The sequence below is a fragment of the Oncorhynchus mykiss genome, chromosome 30 (assembly GCF_057628025.1).
Source record: "Oncorhynchus mykiss isolate SJ-2025 chromosome 30, ASM5762802v1, whole genome shotgun sequence".
Taxonomy (NCBI): domain Eukaryota; kingdom Metazoa; phylum Chordata; class Actinopteri; order Salmoniformes; family Salmonidae; genus Oncorhynchus; species Oncorhynchus mykiss.
In genome coordinates this window covers 16,188,271-16,204,297 of record NC_143051.1, presented here as the reverse complement: position 1 = coordinate 16,204,297, position 16,027 = coordinate 16,188,271, and the positions used below count along the sequence as shown (strand labels likewise).

At 41.0% G+C, this 16,027-nt stretch overlaps 2 protein-coding genes across 7 annotated transcripts in view; one reads left to right on the top strand and one right to left on the bottom strand.

Annotated features, from left to right (window-relative positions):
* LOC110488016 (pyruvate dehydrogenase (acetyl-transferring) kinase isozyme 2, mitochondrial) overlaps positions 1 to 5,156 on the bottom strand; it is a 29,987-nt gene extending 24,831 nt beyond the window's left edge. Inside the window, exons 1-3 of one of the 3 annotated variants that reach the window (XR_016493523.1) lie at positions 5,074 to 5,148; positions 4,693 to 4,946; positions 3,859 to 4,000 (exon numbers count right to left, since the gene is read on the bottom strand). Coding sequence is in view for 1 of the 3 variants with exons in the window: in XM_021559967.3 (XP_021415642.3) it covers positions 3,859 to 4,000; positions 4,693 to 4,807 (257 nt within the window). In the remaining 2 variants the exon portion in view is untranslated. Of the gene's footprint in view, positions 1 to 3,858; positions 4,001 to 4,692 lie in introns of all 3 variants that reach the window. The other 2 variants (XM_021559967.3, XR_016493522.1) reach the window with 2 other exon arrangements.
* A 232-nt stretch (positions 5,157 to 5,388) lies between these two features.
* Positions 5,389 to 16,027, top strand: part of LOC110488015 (cytoplasmic dynein 1 intermediate chain 1) — a 109,823-nt gene continuing 99,184 nt past the window's right edge. Inside the window, exons 1-5 of one of the 4 annotated variants that reach the window (XM_090227651.1) lie at positions 5,389 to 5,737; positions 6,570 to 6,691; positions 7,608 to 7,722; positions 13,031 to 13,178; positions 14,475 to 14,525. In XM_090227651.1, coding sequence (XP_090083777.1) covers positions 6,584 to 6,691; positions 7,608 to 7,722; positions 13,031 to 13,178; positions 14,475 to 14,525 — 422 coding nt within the window. In that variant the 5' untranslated portion in view covers positions 5,389 to 5,737; positions 6,570 to 6,583. The remainder of the gene's footprint in view (positions 5,738 to 6,569; positions 6,692 to 7,607; positions 7,723 to 13,030; positions 13,179 to 14,474; positions 14,526 to 16,027) is intronic. The other 3 variants (XM_090227652.1, XM_090227650.1, XM_090227653.1) reach the window with 3 other exon arrangements.

Genomic DNA, 16,027 nt, shown 5'->3' with positions numbered 1-16,027 from the left:
ACATCACTGTACCTGCTCTGTAGTAACTGTAGTGAGGGGTGGTATAACATCACTGTACCTGCTCTGTAGTAACTGTAGTGAGGGGTGTTATAACGTTAATGTACCTGCTCTGTAGTAACTGTAGTGAGGGGTGTTATAACATTACTGTACCTGCTCTGTAGTAACTGTAGTGAGGGGTGGTATAACATCACTGTACCTGCTCTGTAGTAACTGTAGTGAGGGGTGTTATAACGTTACTGTACCTGCTCTGTAGTGAGGGGTGGTATAACATTACTGTACCTACTCTGTAGTAACTGTAGTGAGGGGTGTTAAAACATTACTGTACCTGCTCTGTAGTAACTGTAGTGAGGGGTGTTATAACGTTACTGTACCTGCTCTGTAGTAACTGTAGTGAGGGGTGTTATAACATTACTGTACCTGCTCTGTAGTAACTGTAGTGAGGGGTGTTATAACGTTACTGTACCTGCTCTGTAGTGAGGGGTGGTATAACATTACTGTACCTGCTCTGTAGTAACTGTAGTGAGGGGTGTTATAACGTTACTGTACCTGCTCTGTAGTAACTGTAGTGAGGGGTGTTATAAAATTACTGTACCTGCTCTGTAGTAACTGTAGTGAGGGGTGTTATAACGTCACTGTACCTGCTCTGTAGTAACTGTAGTGAGGGGTGTTAAAACATTACTGTACCTGCTCTGTAGTAACTGTAGTGAGGGGTGGTATAACATCACTGTACCTGCTCTGTAGTAACTGTAGTGAGGGGTGTTATAACGTTAATGTACCTGCTCTGTAGTACCTGTAGTGAGGGATGTTAAAACATTACTGTACCTGCTCTGTAGTAACTGTAGTGAGGGGTGTTATAACGTTACTGTACCTGCTCTGTAGTAACTGTAGTGAGGGGTGGTATAACATCACTGTACCTGCTCTGTAGTAACTGTAGTGAGGGGTGTTATAACGTTAATGTACCTGCTCTGTAGTACCTGTAGTGAGGGGTGTTATAACGTTAATGTACCTGCTCTGTAGTAACTGTAGTGAGGGGTGTTATAACGTTAATGTACCTGCTCTGTAGTAACTGTAGTGAGGGGTGTTATAACGTTAATGTACCTGCTCTGTAGTACCTGTAGTGAGGGGTGTTAAAACATTACTGTACCTGCTCTGTAGTAACTGTAGTGAGGGGTGTTATAACGTCACTGTACCTGCTCTGTAGTAACTGTAGTGAGGGGTGTTATAACATTACTGTACCTGCTCTGTAGTAACTGTAGTGAGGGGTGTTATAACGTTACTGTACCTGCTCTGTAGTAACTGTAGTGAGGGGTGGTATAACATTACTGTACCTGCTCTGTAGTAACTGTAGTGAGGGGTGTTATAACGTTACTGTACCTGCTCTGTAGTAACTGTAGTGAGGGGTGGTATAACATCACTGTACCTGCTCTGTAGTAACTGTAGTGAGGGGTGTTATAACGTTAATGTACCTGCTCTGTAGTACCTGTAGTGAGGGGTGTTATAACGTTAATGTACCTGCTCTGTAGTAACTGTAGTGAGGGGTGTTATAACGTTAATGTACCTGCTCTGTAGTAACTGTAGTGAGGGGTGTTAAAACATTACTGTACCTGCTCTGTAGTAACTGTAGTGAGGGGTGTTATAACATTACTGTACCTGCTCTGTAGTAACTGTAGTGAGGGGTGTTAAAACATTACTGTACCTGCTCTGTAGTAACTGTAGTGAGGGGTGTTATAACGTTACTGTACCAGCTCTGTAGTAACTGTAGTGAGGGATGTTATAACGTTACTGTACCTGCTCTGTAGTACCTGTAGTGAGGGGTGTTAAAACATTACTGTACCTGCTCTATAGTAACTGTAGTGAGGGGTGGTATAACATTACTGTACCTGCTCTGTAGTAACTGTAGTGAGGGGTGTTATAACGTTACTGTACCTGCTCTGTAGTAACTGTAGTGAGGGGTGGTATAACATCACTGTACCTGCTCTGTAGTAACTGTAGTGAGGGGTGGTATAACATTACTGTACCTGCTCTGTAGTAACTGTAGTGAGGGGTGTTATAACGTTACTGTACCTGCTCTGTAGTAACTGTAGTGAGGGGTGGTATAACATCACTGTACCTGCTCTGTAGTAACTGTAGTGAGGGGTGTTATAACGTTACTGTACCTGCTCTGTAGTAACTGTAGTGAGGGGTGTTATAACATTACTGTACCTGCTCTGTAGTAACTGTAGTGAGGGGTGGTATAACATTACTGTACCTGCTCTGTAGTAACTGTAGTGAGGGGTGTTATAACGTTACTGTACCTGCTCTGTAGTAACTGTAGTGAGGGGTGGTATAACATTACTGTACCTGCTCTGTAGTAACTGTAGTGAGGGGTGTTATAACATTACTGTACCTGCTCTGTAGTAACTGTAGTGAGGGGTGGTATAACATTACTGTACCTGCTCTGTAGTAACTGTAGTGAGGGGTGTTATAACGTTACTGTACCTGCTCTGTAGTAACTGTAGTGAGGGGTGGTATAACATTACTGTACCTGCCCTGTAGTAACTGTAGTGAGGGGTGTTATAACATTACTGTACCTGCTCTGTAGTACCTGTAGTGAGGGGTGTTATAACATTACTGTACCTGCTCTGTAGTAACTGTAGTGAGGGGTGTTATAACGTTATTGTACCTGCTCTGTAATAACTGTAGTGAGGGGTGGTATAACATCACTGTACCTGCTCTGTAGTAACTGTAGTGAGGGGTGTTATAACGTTACTGTACCTGCTCTGTAGTAACTGTAGTGAGGGGTGGTATAACGTTATTGTACCTGCTATGTAGTAACTGTAGTGAGGGGTGTTATAACGTTATTGTACCTGCTCTGTAGTAACTGTAGTGAGGGGTGTTATAACGTCACTGTACCTGCTCTGTAGTAACTGTAGTGAGGGGTGGTATAACATTACTGTACCTGCTCTGTAGTAACTGTAGTGAGGGGTGTTATAACGTCACTGTACCTGCTCTGTAGTAACTGTAGTGAGGGGTGGTATAACATCACTGTACCTGCTCTGTAGTAACTGTAGTGAGGGGTGGTATAACATCACTGTACCTGCTCTGTAGTAACTGTAGTGAGGGGTGTTATAACGTCACTGTACCTGCTCTGTAGTAACTGTAGTGAGGGGTGGTATAACATCACTGTACCTGCTCTGTAGTAACTGTAGTGAGGGGTGTTATAACGTTATTGTACCTGCTCTGTAGTAACTGTAGTGAGGGGTGTTATAACGTCACTGTACCTGCTCTGTAGTAACTGTAGTGAGGGGTGTTATAACGTTATTGTACCTGCTCTGTAGTAACTGTAGTGAGGGGTGGTATAACGTTATTGTACCTGCTCTGTAGTAACTGTAGTGAGGGGTGTTATAACGTCACTGTACCTGCTCTGTAGTACCTGTAGTGAGGGGTGGTATAACATCACTGTACCTGCTCTGTAGTACCTGTAGTGAGGGGTGTTATAACGTTAATGTACCTGCTCTGTAGTAACTGTAGTGAGGGGTGTTATAACGTCACTGTACCTGCTCTGTAGTAACTGTAGTGAGGGGTGTTATAACGTTATTGTACCTGCTCTGTAGTAACTGTAGTGAGGGGTGGTATAACGTTATTGTACCTGCTCTGTAGTAACTGTAGTGAGGGGTGTTATAACGTCACTGTACCTGCTCTGTAGTAACTGTAGTGAGGGGTGTTATAACGTTACTGTACCAGCTCTGTAGTAACTGTAGTGAGGGGTGTTATAACGTTATTGTACCTGCTCTGTAGTAACTGTAGTGAGGGGTGTTATAACGTCACTGTACCTGCTCTGTAGTAACTGTAGTGAGGGGTGGTATAACGTTACTGTACCAGCTCTGTAGTAACTGTAGTGAAGGGGTGCTGAGAAGCTTGTCAGGGAGGAAGTCAATCTCCTTCATGATGTTGGCCAGCCGGACAGGAAGCTCCTGACGAAGGAACACAAAGGACGTCTTCTCACAGGCATTGGCCGAGCCTGTAGTCACATGACAACACATCTGCGTTGTACTAATTGGGGGTATACCGTAGCAAAATGTTATGCAATGGAAAACAAGCGTGGGTTTCTCATTGGACCAGTTCAGGTAGTCCCTCCCCGTTTCAGTCTCAGAGATATACTGTTGTGTAAATGTTTAAGACAATGTCAAGATCTTGAAATGATTTGTTTTGGCAGTATTATGTCATGTTTTCACCCAAGAACATGGGTCAAGTGCCATCTAAGAGTAAAGCATGAACCGGGTATTTATTTCTCCTTGCTTTAATCAAAACCATCCCATCATTATGGGTTTGATACAATTTCAAAGTATGTACATTTTGAACTACTGTACTGCAGTCATTCTCTAATTTCAGGCATCAGGATAGAAGGGAAATACAATGGGAATCCCAGTCTGGTTAGGCAGCTACAACCATTTACAGCAGTAACATGATAAGGAAGAATAGAGCTGGAAGAATGTTAATCAAAGCTTCAGCAGAGAGTTCATATGTGATCAGGGAGCACATACTGTACAGTACAGTACACTGGTCAGTGACAGCAGTGAATGCACCACAACAAACATTCTAGCTACTTTGATAAATGCAACCAGTGGTACTTGTTGTACTATGGATTCAGAATAAACGTGGACAGTATTATTGTTTATCCGTGTTATTGACAGGACAGGGATGAAAACTTACCAAAGTCTATGAATTGTTTCATTGACAGCGGCGAGGGGGAGAACTTGGAAAACCGATCCACTAGTGCTTGTTTAGGTATGGAGCTGTTCCTTAGCAAAAATTGCGTGAACTTCATGGTTGCAACAAATTCAAACTGAAGTCCCGAGACAGTCGGATTGTTGTGTCAGGCCAGGGTGCCCTTTCTTGTCATCAGCAGCCAGCTCCAGTCTCGCAGACGTTGAAGAAGCTTGCTAACGTTAGCTAGTTGACCAATGCTAGCCACCAAGGGCAATTAAAGGCGTTAAATTGACATATTCAAAACCATTTACAATGAAACACAATACATTTCCCGAACAGTGCCCAATGTATTTTCATCTCATAAACGGTCAATAAACTACTTACAATATTTCAGAAATCATGAACGCTCCTCCCAAGACCGACCTCTATATTGTTAATGAAGTTTGGATTTGATTGGCATTGGCTTTGACCAATGACAGAGCACTACGCTAGTTTTGGGGCGGGATTTTATCGGTTTTAATCTTAAATAATTGCCCCAACGCATCTCAGAAATAAATAAGCATTTGCGAACAGAAAAAACATCAAATCCAATGTACGTATTAATTATGATATTATATACCGGTATATATATTTTTAAAAAAAATGATTGGGAAATAAATCTAAATCTGATACCCCAGCAGTGTCGTGGTACACTTCTCTAAATGCCCTGTAGATGGCGACATTGTAACAGCTAAAGTTAATTCAAAGCGACACATTGCACTGATAGGTGGAATTTCCTCCTCTCTTCCTGAGGGATGCTGCATCATGCACATGTTTTATATTTTATTTAGGTCATCTGGCGCGAATATTCTTGATTTTAGCCAATGACAGTAATATCATCTGAACTGAAACGACCTCTTTTCACCATACATCCGAGGTTTGTTGGTTAAATATCATTAGAGGAGGATAAATAATGTGGTGATTTGCCGGGGGTGTAGCAGCCGTGATACAGCATCTTTCTTTGCAAGTGACACATCATCATCAGCATCCATAGTGAAAGAGAGATCAGGTATGACAAGTCTTTACGAGGAAATATAATGATTTATTGCATACATTTGTAGCCTGTGTATCATTTGTGCTCGTGTAATTGCTATTTTGCTGGGTGTTTCTCTGTATGGCTTTGGATCGTGGGAAGAAGAGGCGCATTGAAAAATGACGTAACGTTAATTGCTAATAATACCCAATTTATAATTACCTATACTTGGTGTGTTAAAGGGGAAAACGCAATTTTCTCCACTCCTAATGGGTACAGTAGTGGCATCTTCTGCATCTTATGCATTGCCAATTGCTACCAACTGCGTCTGTTCCTTTGAATTGTTTTGTGTGTATTTCAATAAAGTGTTTCTTTATTTTATCCTCCACTTTTGTTCATTACCTATTTTATTCGGCTGTATTCCCTCCTGTCTGCTTAGCCCAGCAGGATTCTCAATGATGCTATTTACATCACACAACTGTACTACAAAAAATACCGTTGGAAGTGTTTCAAATCCAAATCTGGCAGTTGTGGGAGAATAAACTTGATACAACGCCTTCCTTATGGTGTCATTGTCCTTTTACTACAATTCAATATTCAGATCTTGAATTGTTACCAAATGATCCAACCCTTGCCCTTGGTGATGCCTTCAAGTGAAGTATGATTATGTTGTATTGACCCTACCACAATACATTGATAGGGAGATGTAGGTAGATGATGGACTTATTTATTCCCTGAATTGTTATGGAATATGGATCATGTTACAGGCCAAACAGGAAGGAACTTAATGACCCAGGGCCACACCCAGTAGCAGTTCTCTAGTGTTGAAGGTACATTGCATCCTTGTGTGACATTCCTTTTTTCCCAGCTCAATAGGAAACAATGGCAGACAAAAGTGACATAAAAGCTGAGCTAGAGCGCAAAAAGCAGCGCCTAGCTCAGATCAGGGAGGAGAAGAAGAGGAAGGAGGAGGAAAGGAAAAAGAAAGAGGTAAGATAGGAAAAAAGTGAGTAGACACACTGTCATGCTCATCCCTGTCTGTCCGACTTGACCTGAGCCATAGACCTCATGCTAATATCCTATTACAAAGCTAATATACTGTGTGTGTGTGTGTGTGTGTGTGTGTGTGTGTGTGTGTGTGTGTGTGTGTGTGTGTGTGTGTGTGTGTGTGTGTGTGTGTGTGTGTGTGTGTGGTTAGCGCATTGGACTAGTAACTGAAAGGTTGCAAAATCAAATCCCCGAGCTGACAAGGTAAAAATCTGTCATTCTGCCCCTGAACAAGGCAGTTAACCCACTGTTCCTAGGCCGTCATTGAAAATATGAATTTATTCTTAACTGCCTTGCATAGTTAAATAAAGGTAAAATAAAAATATACACCACCTGCTCTTTCCATGACAGACTGACCAGGTGAATCCAGGTAAAAGCTATGAACCCTTATTGATGTCACTTGTTAAATCCACTTCAATCAGTGTAGATGAAGGGGAGGAGACAGGTTAAATAATGATTTTTAAGCCTTGAGACAATTATGACATGGATTGTGTATGTGTGCCATTCAGAGGGTGAATGGGTGAGACAATAGACTTAAGTGCCTTTGATAGGGGTATGGTAGTAGGTGCCAGGTGTTTGTGTCAAGAACTGCAATGCTGCTGGGTTTTTCACGCTCAACAGTTTCTCGTTTGTATCAAGAATGGTCCATCACCCAAAGGACATCCAGCCACTTGACACAAATGTGGGAAGCATTGGAGTCAACATGGGCCAGCATCCCTGTGGAACGCTTTCGACACCTTGTAGAGTCTATGCCCTGACGAATCGAGGCTGTTCTGAGGGAAAAAAGGGTGTGTGTAACTCAATATTAGGAAGGTGTTCCTAATGTTTGGTATACTCAAGAGTATGTGTGTGTGTACAGACAGAGACGCAGCAGAAGGCTGAAGCTGCCCCAGTGGACTCCGACTTGGACCGGAAGCGCAGAGAGACTGAGGCCCTTCTACAGAGCATCGGCATCTCCCCAGAACCCCCACTAGGTACACAGACACACACACTGCACAACTCATATTAGTTAGGGATGAGCTCCTCAAACAAAGCTACAGTTAGTGTTTCTGTGGGGCAGAAACCATAGAAATGAGAATGAATAGAAAGGGCATCTCCATTCAAGTCAATGATGGCATAATGGGTAGACTGGCAGCCATTTTGAGTGTACCCATGCCAGAAAGTAAAATCAAGATGTTTACCCTTCAATCTGTGCTGTGATTTGTTGAGTCAACTCAACTGAAATGACAAAAAATACATTCCATTTCATGAGCCACATTAGTTAGCATAATTTGAATGAACATTCGACATTACCATGGCAATCCAGCATCAGTTGATGCAGTATAACATTCCAAAAATGATTGGAAATGTTATACTGTGGAAATGATTGCGTCACAATACCAGGCAGCCATTTCGAGCGTATCCATGAATTTACGAGTCAATTACCAGCGTTAGAGCTTCCAAGTCCGTTCTATTCATTCTTATTTCTATGGCAGAAACTGTCATCATATAAACTCAGCAAAAAGATAATTCATAATAATCCAAATAACTTCACAGATCTTCATAGTAAAGGGTTTAAACACTGTTTCCCATGCTTTTCAATTAACCATAAACAATGAATGAACATGCACCTGTGGAACGGTTGTTAAGACACTAACAGCTTACAGACAGTAGGCAATTAAGGTCACAGTTATGAAAGGATACTTAGGACACTAAAGAGGCCTTTCTACTGACTCTGAAAAACACCAAAAGAAAGATGCCCAGGGTTCCTGCTCATCTGCGTGAACGTGCCTTAGGCATGTTGCAAGGAGGCATGAGGACTGAAGATGTGCCAGGGCAATAAATTGCAACGTCCGTACTGTGGGGGGTTTGTAGGCCTGTTGTAAGGCAGGTCCTCACTAGACATCACCGACAACAACGTCGCCTATGGGCACAAACCCACCGTCGCTGGACCAGACAGGAAAGGCAAAAAGTGCTCTTCACTGACGAGTTGCGGTTTTGTCTCACCGGGGGTGATGGTCAGATTTGCGTTTATCGTCGAGGCAAATCTGTTGCAGTCCATGAGGAGGAGATGCGCTGCAGTACTTAATGCAGCTGGTGGCCACGCCAGATACTGACGGTTACTTTTGATTTTGACCCCCCCTTTGTTCAGGGACACATTATTCCATTTCTGTTAGTCACATGTCTTTGGAACTTGTTCAGTTTATGTCTCAGTTGTTGAATCTTGTTATGTTCATACAAATATTTACACATGTTAAGTTTGCTGAAAATAAACACAGTTGACAGTGAGAGGACCTTTCTTTTTTTGCTGAGTTTATATGGTGAGCTGTAATGGAACAAACATACACTACTGTTCAAAAGTTTGGGGTCACTTAGAAATATCCTTGTTTTTGAAAGAAAAGCACATTTTTTGTCCATTAAAATAACATCAAATTGATCAGAAATACAGTATAGACATTGTGAATGTTGTAAATTATTATTGTAGCTGGAAACGGCAGATTTTTTTAATGGATTATCTACATAGGCGTACAGAGACCCATTATCAGCAACCATCACTCCTGTGTTCCAATGGCACGTTGTGTTAGCTAATCCAAGTTTATCATTTTAAAAGGCTAATTGATCATTAGAAAACCATTTTGCAATTATGTTATCACAGCTGAAAACTGTTTTTCGAATTAAAGAAGCAATAAAACTGGCCTTCTTTAGACTTGTTGAGAATCTGGAGCATCAGCGTTTGTGGGTTTGATTACAGGCTCAAAATGGCCAGAAACAAAGACCTTTCTTCTGAAACTCGTCCATCGATTCTTGTTCTGAGAAGTGAAGGCTATTCCATGCGGGAAATTGCCAAGAAACTGAATATCTCGTACAACGCTGTGTACAACTCCCTTCACGAACAGTACAAACTGGCACTAACCAGAATAGAAAGAGGAGTGGGAGGCCTCGGTGCACAACTGAGCAAAGAGGGCAAGTACATTAGAGTGTCTAGTTTGAAAAACATACACCTCACAAGTCATCAGCTGGCAGCTTTGTTAAATAGTACCCGCAAAACACCATTCTCAACGTCAACAGTGAAGAGGCAAATCCGGGATACTAGCCTTCTAGGCAGAGTTGCAAAGAAAAAGACATATCTCAGACTGGCCAATCAAAATAAAAGATGGGTAACGGAACACAGACACTGGACAGAGGAAGATTGGAAAAAAGTGTTATGGACAGACGAACCGTAAGTTTTAGGTGTTTGGATCACAAAGAAGAACATTCGTGAGATGCAGACATTTTTTTAAGATGCTGGGGGAGTGCTTGACACTATCTGTCAAGAATGGTGGAGGCATTGTGATGGTCTGGGGGTGTCACGTTCGTTATAAGGATCGGACCAAGGCGCAGCATTCTTTATTTATTAAATGAACGGCGAACAAAAACAATAAAGAACAAACGAAACGTGAAGCTATACAAACGAGAGCTGACAGGCAACTACACATAGACAAGATCCCGCAAACACCAAAGGGAAATGGCTACCTAAATATGATCCCCAATCAGAGACAACGATAAACAGCTGTCTCTGATTGGGAACCATGTCAGGCCCGAAAATAGAATACGAAAATCCTAGACAATACAAAACCCTAGACAATACAAAACTAGCGTACCCACCCTAGTCACACCCTGACCTAACCAAAATATAAAGAAAACAGAGATATCTCAGGTCAGGGCGTGACAGGGGTGCTTTGGTGGTGGTAAAGTGGGAGATTTGTACAGGGTAAAACGGATCTTGAAGAAAGAAGGCTATCACTCCATTTTGCAACGCCATGCCATATCCTGTGGACGGCACTTAATTGGAGCCAATTTCTTCCTTACAACAGGACAATGACCCAAAGCACAGCTCCAAACTATGCAATAACGATGTAGGGAAGAAGCAGTCAGCTAGTATTAGGTCTATAATGGAGTGGCCAGCACAGTCACCGGATCTCAACCCTATTGAATTGCTATGGGAGCAGCTTGACCGTACTGTAGGTAAGAGGTGCCCATCATGCCAATCCAACTTGTGGGAGGTGCTTCAGGAAGCATGGGGTGAAATCTCTTCAGATTACCTCAACAAATTGACAACTAGAATGCCAAAGGTCTGCAAGGCTGTAATTGCTGCAAATGGAGGATTCTTTGATGAAAGCAAAGTTTGAAGGACACAATTATTGTTTCAATTAAAAATCATTATTTATAACCTTTGCCTTGCAAAAGTATTCCTCCAGCAGAGCTGGGCTTTACGGAAGAGTGTCCAGAAAAAAAGCCATTGCTTAAAGAAAAAAAAAGCAAACACCTTTGGTGTTCACCTAAAGGCATGTGTGAGACTCCCCAAACATATGGAAGAAGGTACTCTGGTCAGATGAGACTAAAATTGAGCTTTTTGGCCATCAAGGAAAATGCTATGTCTGGCGCAAACCCAACACCTCTCATCACCCCGAGAACACCATCCCCACAGTGAAGCATGGTGGTGGCAGCATCATGCTGTGGGGATGTTTTTCATTGGCAGGGACTTTGAAACTTGTCAGAATTGAAGGAATGATGGATGGTGCTAAATACAGGGGGATTCTTGAGGGAAACCTGTTTCAGTCTTCCAGAGATTTGAGACTGGGATGGAGTTTCACCTTCCAGCAGGACAATGACCCTAAGCATACTGGTAAAGCAACACTCAAGTGGTTTAAGGGGAAACATTTAAATGTCTTGGAATGGCCTAGTCAAAGCCCAGACCTCAATCCATTTGAGAATCTGTGGTATGACTTAAAGATTGCTTTACACTAGCAGAACCCATCCAACTTGAAGGAGCTGGAGCAGTTTTGCATTGAAGAATGGGCAAAAATCCCAGTGGCTAGATGTGCCAAGCTTATAGCGACATACCACAAGAGACTTGCAGCTGTATTTGCTGCAAAAGGTGTCTCTACAATGTATTTGCTTTGGGGGGTGAATAGTTATGCACGCTCAAGTTTTCTGTTTTTTGTCTTATTTCTTGTTTGTTTCACAATAAAACATATTTTGCATCTTCAAAGTGGTAGGCATGTTGTGTAAAACAAATGATACAAACCCCTCAAAAATCCATTTTAATTCCAGGTTGTAAGGCAACAAATAGGAAAAATACTTTCGCAAGCCACTGTAATTCCTATTCATTTTGCAACTCATTTCATGTATGTTTTCATGGAAACAAGGACATTTCTAAGTGACCCCAAACTTTTGAACACTAGTGTACATTCTGTTCTTTTATCTACATTATGTGTGCTTGCAGTATGTGTGCTTGCCACTGTTGCATGTAACAGGAGTGTGAATTTGCTGTTTTACTTTTACACATCTCAAATATCAAGTGTTTTTTGTGTGTTTGTTTTTTTACACATGATCATTATTTGTTTCTCATTATTTGTTTCTCCAATCCAATTTTCTATTTCCTCACAATGTCTATTGCAAAATAAATTGAAATATTTTTGAATTCACATGTGAGAAAATCTTAAAATGTCATACCATTCATTTCATTTCTGTGACATTTCGCACTCAATCATGTTATGCACATTCTCTCAAATATTATTTCTAACAATTTCATACCTTTCCCATTTCATCTGAACTTTCCCATGTTTTTGGTTTAATGTATTTCCTCATCTGTGGTACTACATGTATCTTGAACCTAAATTGGTTATTTGGCTGTCCCCATAAGATAATCCTTTGAATAGCCTTTTTTGGTTCCAGGTAGAACTCTTTCCACAGAGGGTTCTACATGGAACCCAAAAGGGTTCTACCTGGAACCAAGAAGGGTTATCCTTTGGGGACAGCCGAGTAACCTTTTGGAATCCTTCTCTCTAAGAGTGTAGTATTTTATGAGCCCTTTATCTATGCACAGGAGTTTCCTCAAAACAATGATATTGAGGTGGAGTTGTTGTATGCAAATAGATGTGAAAATCCACATTTTCACATTGAAATGATGGGCTTAATAACAACAGTTGAAAACATACTGTATCTCACTACCAACATAATGTACGTTTAACAAGGTATTTGTCACTGTTCTCTAGTGGTACAATATTGTAACAACACCCTGATCGCAACATGACCTTGTGGTTGTTGTACAACAGTGGCTTTTGCAATGAAACCTTCCAATGACCAATGAAAGCCATGATTGCTTTGACTTGAATGGTAAATGAGGAATCCATTTGACTTTCTGTCCCCTTTGTGTTTTCATTTGATCATTCTTTTTTTATCACTCATTTGCTTTCAACCATTTCACCCTGTTTTTTCTTTCGGCCACCCTCTGTCTCTGGCATTGCTTGGGTTGACCAGTCCATCCGCTGCAGCCTTTAATGTTGGATACGTGTTATTTTCATTATTTAGTCCCGAACCCCATGTCCCCATCCAAATCAGTGAGCCGACACAGCACCCCCAGTGAGACGGGAAGTCAGGACTCTGCCGATGGGGCCACAGCCGGCAGGTAGGCAGCCATTTTGTTTATATGACTGTTATTACACTTTATTATAACATATGGTTGAGTTGGAGTTACTGACCCAGAGTAAGACCAGGGCAAGAGCAACTGGAATATTGCTGAGATGATAATATAATGAGAATGATGCTTATCATCCAATATATCAGGGATGTTCTCTGAAATATTATCATTGACTGTTTAGATTCAGTAGTAATACATTTGTAATGAAAAGCGCTATATCAAATCAATATATTATTATTACTGTGGTATTACTGTAGTATTACTATAGTATTCCTGTAGTATTCTAGTGGCCCTTTGGCTGTGTCCCTTGGCTTAAAGGAGTGCAACATGAAAAATGCATCAATTGATGCATCAAGGCAAGTCTTTGCTCAACTAAAAGTGCTTTACCTTGACTGCTGAAATGCACCATTTTGGGAGATTTAATTTGAACTAATGGTCAAACATTTGTTAGAGTAATATTCCTTTAATGAAATGGTGGTTGTAGTTAAGTGACAAAACACTATAAGCATACAGTTTATCTGTGCTTCTAGCTCTCTCACATATCTCTCTTTGTCTCTTTGTATGGGATCTGCAGGTATAGGTAAGGACCAATGTCAGTGAGGGTTGTTGTTGGATGTTGTGTCTTGTAGCTGTGGGTTTTGATACACTCTGTGTACTGTCATGTATCTCATTCTATCATGACATAAGCACAACTCCAAAATAACATTTAATCTCTAAACTGTGTGATGTGAATATCAATCAGACTCAGATTTGATTTGCCATATTAAAACTCTCCCAACTTACTTTAGTTTTAAGGTATTTTAAGCCCAAATCCTAATTTTTTGGGAAAGATAGTTCTTTAAATGGATAACTTTTCAGAGAGCATCCTTGGTGAGCCACAAAATGTCCTGTACATGCTAGAATGCTCTGTAGATATCAACTTGATGCACATAATTCAACTCTCACTTCTCTGAAGAACATAGCCTCCAGGCTAACATAGCCTCTAGGCTATGTTCCCAGGCGTCATGCTGTGGCACTGCTGCAACCCATGTGTCATACATGCTTATGTGTCATCATACAGTAGCTGACGTTCATCTCATTCTCACACACCAAACCAGCACTGATGACTAAATGCGACTGTGTGTTATCTGTTAGATATCTGACACTGAGAAGGACCCCCAGAACCGCAATAGAGTACAATCCCCCTCAAGAATTGAACTCTATTGTCCCCATCAGGCATGATGTGTTGGTCATCGACGGTGTCCCATGTTGAGTGTGTTCATTTATGACTGTGTCCCCTCTCAGGTCAGGGTTGTCTGGCGTTAGTAAGCATCAGGCACAGGCTCAGAGCGACAGGTAAGCATTTTCTACTCAGAGCAAGGAATGCTCAAGCCCAAGTTTTTCGCCCACAGACAGGACACACAAACAGACAGACAGCCAGACAGACACAGTGATACAGATAGACAGTGAATGTTATGGCAGGTGTGTTTCTGTCAGGCATAAAAAGCTACAAAGGGTTGTTCTTTCCCTCTTGGGTGACTGCTGCCTGACACCTGCTGTTTCCCTAAACCACTGGCTTGAAAGATTTCCACTCGCATGATTCAGTAGAAGTCATTTCTCTGTGACAGATCTGACAAAACAGTCTTTTAGGGTGTCATCCCAGTTAAGACAGTCGGGTCGAGTGACGCGGTTGACGCTTTACCGCGCTCTACTAGCATTGTGCATCTGTTAAAGTGGTAATGGGCATGTTCAACATTCCTGAAAGGTACCATTGAGAAGTGGTACGCCGGTCAAAAATGCTAGCTACCCTGTCACAATTTGCACTTTGGGAGATGACTTTAGAGAAAGCTCCAGTTTGTTTATAAGCCACCCTGAATGATTGCCCCACAAACAAAAGCAAGCACAGCTTTATCACTAAGCATATACTGTATAAACAGAATATATTCTTAATACATGACATATGGGTGTTCTATATGTCATAGAACTGCTTTCATACAGTATACTGAATGTGATTGTGTACATGTATTGTGACTTGTGTATACTGTATGTGAAGATGCATACATTGTGTGCTGGTTCAATGTCCTGTATTGTTGGCACAAACTGGCATATATGAAATATGTAAATACAACATATCTGTTTGTAAAGCTATATATATATATATATATATATGTATATGAAATATGTAAATACAACATATCTGTTTGTAAAGCTATATATATGAAATATGTAAATACAACATATCTGTTTGTAAAGCTATATATATATATATATATATATGTATATGAAATATGTAAATACAACATATCTGTTTGTAAAGCTATATATATGAAATATGTAAATACAACATATCTGTTTGTAAAGCTATATATATATATATATATATATGTATATGAAATATGTAAATACAACATATCTGTTTGTGAAGCTATATACAGTAACAGTCAAACGTTTGGACACACCTAGTCATTCAAGGTTTTTTTTTTATTTGTACCTTTACATTGTAGAATAATAGTGAAGAAGACATCAAAACTATGAAATAACATGTAGTAACCAAAAAAGTGTTAAACAAATCCAAATATATTTTAGATTTTAGATTCTTCAAAGGAAACACCCTTTGCCTTGATGACAGCTTTGCACACTCTTGGCATTCTCTCAACCAGCTTCATTTGAAATGCTTTTCTGACAGTCTTGAAGAGTTACCACGTATGCTGAGCACTTGTTGGCTGCTTTTCCTTCACTCTGCGGTCCAACTCATCCCAAACCAACTCAATTGGGTTGAGGTCGGGTGATTGTGGAGGCCAGGTCATCTGATGCCGCATTCAGCCTGGAGGTGTGTTTGGTCGTTGTCCTGTTGAAAA